The sequence below is a fragment of the Protopterus annectens genome, chromosome 1.part0 (assembly GCF_019279795.1).
Source record: "Protopterus annectens isolate FY-2018-M chromosome 1.part0, PAN1.0, whole genome shotgun sequence".
Lineage (NCBI taxonomy): Eukaryota > Metazoa > Chordata > Ceratodontiformes > Protopteridae > Protopterus > Protopterus annectens.
The window spans coordinates 1,901,526,340-1,901,533,805 of record NC_056725.1 but is presented as its reverse complement, the minus strand read 5'-3'; the positions used below and the strand labels follow the sequence as shown (position 1 = coordinate 1,901,533,805).

Genomic DNA, 7,466 nt, shown 5'->3' with positions numbered 1-7,466 from the left:
TTAATGTAAGTAGACCAGGATGGGGGCACCAGGTGGTGAGGTGGGGGGCACCAGTTGACCTAAGGCCGCTCCTGTGCAAGTGAATATGGATGTAGGTGTAAATGGGCATACAGGCATGTGTGAGTGTGTGTGTGTGTGTGTGTGTGTGTGTGTGTGTGTGTGTGTGTGTGTGTGTGTGTGTGTGTGTGTGTGTGTGTGTGTGTGTTTGTATTGTATATGCAAGGGTTTTTTTGTCTGAATCAATGTGGGTCCCTGAATGAGTGTATGTATTCAGCAAAGCAGTTTCAGTGGCTCAGTAGAATGCATGCTCATAAGTTGTGAGTTCTATGCTCACCCTGGGAAGCTGAATTCATATTTCAGTACTGACACTGCACATGAGCACACATCTGGGCTGTTAAACTGACATCTCTGCTTGAGCTGGGGTTTAATGATGGACACTAAGTCATGCAGAGCACTCATTCAATGAAAAGTCAGAGTGCTTATTTAATCCAAAAAATACACATAATATATCTAAACTGGATACATAACAAAACTACATTACTCTTGCATGTAGATAGTTTTATATAATTTTCTCCAACTGTGAAATAAGAAGAGGTAAGATAAAGTGGAGATGTGAATGAATACATTCCACACAAAAAATATTTATCGATGTTATTTTCATCTGTAATGTAGTCCTGTTTATTTAAATCTCCCATATTAAGCTTATTACTTTTGGATAATGCATTTTTTGACAGATACAGAATTATGTAAAGCATTCACTCCTCATACTTTATTTCCACCATATAGTTGGTATTTTTACTTTGACACTTGACTTCTAATCACAACTGCCATGCGCTGCACTACTATCCTCTAACCTTAAATTCTTACTAATAGTATTTACAATGGTTGTGCACCAAAAACAGCTATCTAGCTTCTTTCTGACACCCCATCACAACTAATGGCATGTTCAACAACATCATTGTCAGATTGCCAACAGACCTTTTACCAAGTGGCTTGTATGTGTGAGCAGCAATCAGTCAGATTTGCTGGGGTTGTGAGCTTAGCTGCTGTTGTGAGGGTGGAAGTGAGTATAGGCATCTCAGCTAATGGTGTCAGTAGTCACTGAGCCAGGGATATAAGAAAAAGGAGATGTTGCTGGCGGCAAGGGCCACAGACGTATACAACTGTGAGTATTCTTCCCACAGGAAAACATGAGGATGGCTGTCTGGTGTGTGTGTGTGTGTGTGTGTGTGTGTGTGTGTGTGTGTGTGTGTGTGTGTGTGTGTGTGTGTGTGTGTGTGTGTGTGCGCAAGCGCACGTGTGTGTGTGTGTGTGTGTGTGTGTGTGTGTGTGTGTGTGTGTGTGTGTGTGTGTGTGTGTGTGTGTGTCTGTATATATATCACAGTGTATGTTATATGTAACTGGTAGGATAAAGACAAGTGCACACTTTGTGCTTTCATCTGTATTGTGTCAGACTTTGTACTTTTGGGATTTATCCATTTTGCAGTCCATCTAATCCTGTGCCAAGAAATAATCCATAAGCAAATATTGCACTGATTCCATTTCCCTACAACTCTGTGCAGGCAGATTTTTGGGAGTGTTTTCAAATTTGTTTCATATTTTCTTTCACCTAATAACCTCCTACTGAAAATCCTTCAATAAATTCACTTAAGCCTCCTATACTTAGTGTAACTAACCAAACCGCTTTTTCTTAAAATACTTTAAAACTTACAGATTGGATTGGGGAACAATTTAATGACTGGAAAATGTTTGGTTAATCATTCTGAATATTTAAAATGATTCCTTTATTGTTCTTTTTGACTTGTGTTTTATTTACTCAGTCCTCTTCCATCATTGGTATTATTTAATCTATATTGGTATGAAGTTTGATGTATTTTTATTTTAAATTTCTTTTTTTTTGGTTTATTGGAAATTTTTTAAAAAGTTTTAAAAAAGAAATTATCTAAACACAGAGTAATAAAAATGCACAAAACCCTCAAAATGCAGTATTTATTGTTGAAGGCAGCCTTACATACACATCTCCCATATGGGGCATAACAGCCCACAAACACCATAACCATAAAATTTTCCATAATACTACGCCTAAACCTAACCCTATATGCGTCTTTAAAAGTAAACCTAACCCTAAACCATAATTTTAAACTTACCCATAACCTTTATTAAAATGACCCTAATCGAAACCACTAATGTAAACAAAAAGTCACTGACATGCAGATGCCAAAGCAACCATATTCAACTAGATAGCTTTTCATTCAATGTAACATTTGAACAAATTTAATTTTTATTTAGCACAGTACTTATACAAATAAAATATAACCAGACTGCTCTCATATAAACTGCCCATGTACATGCAGCCTGATCCTATTACACACTGCATCCTAACTTATATGATTATGTATTCCTAGTATTTTACCCGACAGACATTTAAATAGAACATTTCCTATTACCATAATTTCTCACTTTACCAAATTTCTGCAAATATTTCCATGTTCAATTACCTGCCTGGGTGTCTGAGGTGCTGTGAGGGATGAACATGTCCATCCTGAGGGAGGAGGCATTCATTGATAATAGTCATTGGGCATATGTTGATGAATTCAGGGGAGTGGACAGTAAAACAAAGGTAGGTCATAACATAACCCCTCCCCTCAGTAGCAGAAGCAGTTGCCAGTATGACCCCCCCCCCCTCCAGGATACCCTTAAGCTCCTATCTGGTCTTAGCTCAGTCAGAGACATCCAGTGGAGAAAGGAGTAGGCAGACGCAGCAATGGGCAGGGTACTTTGTTGGCCAGAATGGATGAAGCAGTGGAAGGGGGGAACAAATGTATATTAAATGGTGTACCTCATTCTCAGTTAGTTTTACTGATTAATTCAAAGCCACTTAATTCATTTTTATCCTTACAAAAATGCATACATCACCTGCAAATATTAACTTGCTATGAATTGTCATACTAAGGCAAAAAATAAATATGTGCATATGAAAATATATAAGTACAATTTATTCTATAACTTATTAGCATGTAATTTTAATACCCTATTAATTGAAATGTGATTCTTAAACTCTGGAAGGTGTGATGTGCAATTTTAGTTCCCACATAAGCTCCATGTATTCAGTTTTTGTCCCCCCTCCCCCCCAGTATTTAGATACTGTTTCTAGGATGGCAAACTTAAATTTATAAAATGGACAGCATTCTACACAGTATTTATACAGGCTGTTATTCTTTTGTACATATTATAAATGTTCATAGATCTTCTTCCGTAAACTTCTTTCAGTCTTCCCAAAATTGCTGATTTAGTATGAAATGTGTTAGTTTTTACTGCAGTGTTTTTAATGATGCACTATAAATTTATTGTACTATATTATCAATTTAACATTGTGTGTATCCATCTTTGACCTTTGGACATTACTTTATCTGGCATGTTTTTATAATCATATGACTTAAAGGTGATTTAAATTGTTTGTAGATGGAGTAGATTTAGTGCTCTGAGGAAGTCCGTATTGCTGATGGTGCAGGGATGAAAGCACTTAACATAAATACAATAAACCTTAAACAACCCAGCCTTAATTCCAACTCTGCACTGACGTTACTAGACCAGATATAATTCCACATCTTGCCCCAAATGAGCTGACATCTCCACTGTTCCAGTGTCTTCCTATTTGCTGCTGCTCAGATGGGGAGCTTGTCTCCTGATTTTGTTGAAGCAGGTTATCATTTTTTTATATAGCTGTAATGATCAATTAGCATTTTATTACTAACTAGGTAATTTCAGAGCGTTGCTAGATACCTGGAAAATGCTTACAACAAAAGAACAGTAGAAACCCCATTTAGAGCAGTTATGAGTGGTCACAGATATCTCTCAGCTAATGAAATATTTTCATATTTCTCTTAGCTGTCCTGGAAGCAGTATTGAAATGTTATTTTCAACAAGACTACAGCATAGGAACTTTCCAAACGAAGTGCTGTATAGCGAGCAAAACTGTAATATAAGGACAATGTAAAGAAGTCTATAACAGCGTGCATTAATAAAGTATCAATGCCTTATGATATGGAAAGCAAAGGCCTCTTACCTCTCTTTTTGTTTTGCAGCAGAACCTGTGGTATCACCAATGAGAGGGCTAGCAGGAATGCAAACCAGTCCTACAGCAGCAGCTTTAGCGAACTTGCAAGGTAACTGCCTTGTTATATAATGGATGACTCAGCCATTTGCATGGCATATCTAAGTATGGTACATTATTTTGTCTTCAACTTTTGGACATCTCTATAAAACAGTTTTTGTGGAAGAGTATATGATAAAATCCAATGTACAATTTTGGCGACATGTTGAGAGAGATAGAAAGAGACAGAGAGAGAGAAAGAGAGATCTTGTGATTTTATTCTGACATTTCTCAGTTTGCTTACCTGAGACAATAGATAAGGTATGCAGTTGATTTTCAAGCTAATACAACTATCATTATGCAAATGTGTGCATCGTAACAAGAATTCAAACTCCCACAGAACAAAAATAATCAGCACACAGTAGCCAGCACTACTGGAATGCAAGTAGATATTTACAGAAGTAAATATTAGAAATGAATTACATTTATGGATTTTAATTATATTTATGGATTTTAATTAACTCTGATTTTTTTCTCTAGCTGTTTGACTCCCCCCTCCATTTTCCTGTAGTTTTTTCTTTATCTGTTTGACCCCCCCCCCATTTTACTGTAGTTCAGTCTCCCTTACAGGAACTGTAGTAAAACTACATACAGACAATATCACATAATGTAACCACATGGCCTAATCCCATTACCTAGCTACATTCCATTATTTCAATCAGAATCAGAACACATAAACTGAAAAGATTAAAGCTGAAACAAGTCCCAGTAGCTGTTTCTAAGCTTTGAATCAAGACAAACCAGTACTATGCATTAAAGACATCAGCATTAACTGTTCCAATGCTGCATGATTCTAACAGTACTCTTTTCCTACGTAAAATCAGTTGCACCTGAGTTCACCTGGGACTTCTAGCTTTTAACATTTAAAGAGTTATTATCTAACAAAACCAATTGCTAATGTGTGTAATAAATTCATTCTCCTACAGGGAAGTAGCCATAGCCTGCACCTGCTCTGCTAGCATCTATTGCTAAAGTTCCCAACATGTCCTGGAAGCCTAAACCACCAGTATGCCACTGGCATTCCATCAGTACTGTAGCTCAGGTGTTCATTTACCTGTCTACTGCCAAACTTATATACCCCTGACTAAGTCTCCTGTTTTACCATTCAATTAGAACCCCTCTAGCATTTAACTTCTTTTCATGACACAGTCCCAAGTTATTTACAGCACAGTACAGAATGTTTGGATGATCCACACAGAGGTATCATCCAGACTGTATCCATCTATTACACAACACGTGTATTGTTTACTGTTCCAAAATCCATCCATGGTATCTACAGATGAGGACTTCCATAGTGAGTGCCAGTTTTTGAAAAAAAATATTCACAAAAAGAGCATACCCGAGTACTTTGATTGACAAACTAATAGAAGAAGTTGTGGAGAAAAGAATTAATGGTGTGTACATACCCATTCTGAGTATACAACACCCTAATGGGTTGAATGACTATTCTATGAATGATAGGTTGATATGGAAAATCAGGTCCAGGACACAATCATTGGGACAGGTACGAACCAAACTGATTTCACAATGAGCTATATTACAACTTTTAACCTTGATTATCATCACATAAAAAACATACTGATAAAAAACTGGAATATTCTGTTAGAGGACAAACTAATAGTGAACAAATTGGGTACAGAACCAAGATTCATTACTAGGAAGGGTAGAACACTCAAGAATATATTTGAAGGTGAGTGCAGGATCCAATCATATGCAATAGGGATGAAACAATGTGGCAGTTGCCCCTATTGCAAATACATTCACGTAGGTGCATCACTGCACATAAACAACACACATTTGAGTAACAGAAGAAAAGTCAATTGCAACCCCAAAATGAACATATATGTGGCTAAATGTCAAAATTGTGATTCATTCTACATCAGTAAAACTGGGCGTAGAATGAGAGACCGCATATACGAACATATATATTGTATTAATAAACACAAACTGGACAATGCTTTGACAAAGCATATAGAACAATATCCAGAACATGAATTTAAATTCTGGATACTCGATCAGGTGGACAGTAATCCAAGAGGGGGTCCATTCACCTTATTATTAGAAAAGTTGGAATTGATCTGGCAAATTCGTCTCAATGCTTATAATTTTCCAGGATTGAACGACATGTGTTCTATCACATGTTGTTTAAAACTGGAAAGTTTAATGAGATGAAATACTGTAGTAACAACATTATAGAAATGATGTTTTACTTATTAATATTTCACTTGAAAACTTTTATAATGTAAGGTTAGATAAATGAGGAGACTCTTTACATTTTTACGCAATTTTCGTATATGATTTTACCATATTACTGCTGCGATAAATGTATTCACTTGCTTGTTAAATAAGGAGTTTTAAAGAACAGGAAAATGCATATTATGTTCACAATGCTATTTGTTCCTTTAAATTTTAAGATGGAGAGACAGCTGATTTTAATCATGGTTAAACATAAATATTTAAACTTGATTTTGCAAATGTTAGTGTCTGATGAAGTTCAAAGAAGTATTTGGATGAAAAGCGTTACATTAAACTTTGTGGATTCAGTCTTCAGTGAAGTTACCAGTTGTTTTTGTGTTAATTTCATTGTTTACTGTTCCCACAGACAGAGCCTCCACCCATAGAATTAAAGATCACAGTATACAGCAGTGTTCTTCCTGTCTTTACTGCTCAGAGGTCTCTCTTTTTCACTAATTACCAATTTCTGTGCTATTTCCAGAGGGCAAAAGCAGATTTTATTACCCCTTCTCCATGAAAGCTTGATGGATCTGAGTCTATTAGTTGATAGCAGTCTTCAAGTTTGCTGCTGTTAAGTGTAGGTTGAAGTTTGCAGTTACATGCACTAAAAAGTATTCCTTACATGAAGTATATCCCTCCAGAACAACATGATCTACTTTTTATAAATGTTTTTATTGTCACATTCAGAAGTTCATCTCCTATAAGATTTACATTAATAAGTATCGTAGAGTATGCTTTATTATTACCATGACCGGCGCCAAGCCCACGTGCTAACCACCGAAAATAAATTGTGGTATAGTCAATGTTACCCCAACAATAAAGTTACATTTATTTAAGAATTGACATTATTTTTTTTAGATAATAAAATATGATAATGTCTGTTTAAGAAGTACTTTTGATGTTTAATGGCATCCTCTGGGTACCTTTGATGTATGTCGCGCGGTATCATGTCCTGGCAGTCAACCGCAGCAACTGAAGCTGTGGCCATAAAAAGAAAGAGCAAGATCTCCATTGCTTTTTGTTAACATTTTTATAAGTCTAACAGTTATAAATAGCGGACACGATTTCTCCCGGACTT

General features: G+C 36.2%; 1 protein-coding gene across 1 annotated transcript in view; it reads left to right on the top strand.

Moving 5' to 3' along the window:
• MYO15A (myosin XVA) overlaps window positions 1–7,466 on the top strand; it is a 1,299,796-nt gene that overhangs the window by 562,651 nt on the left and 729,679 nt on the right. The window contains exon 34 of the mRNA XM_044070057.1: window positions 4,086–4,166. Coding sequence (XP_043925992.1) covers window positions 4,086–4,166 — 81 coding nt within the window. The remainder of the gene's footprint in view (window positions 1–4,085; window positions 4,167–7,466) is intronic.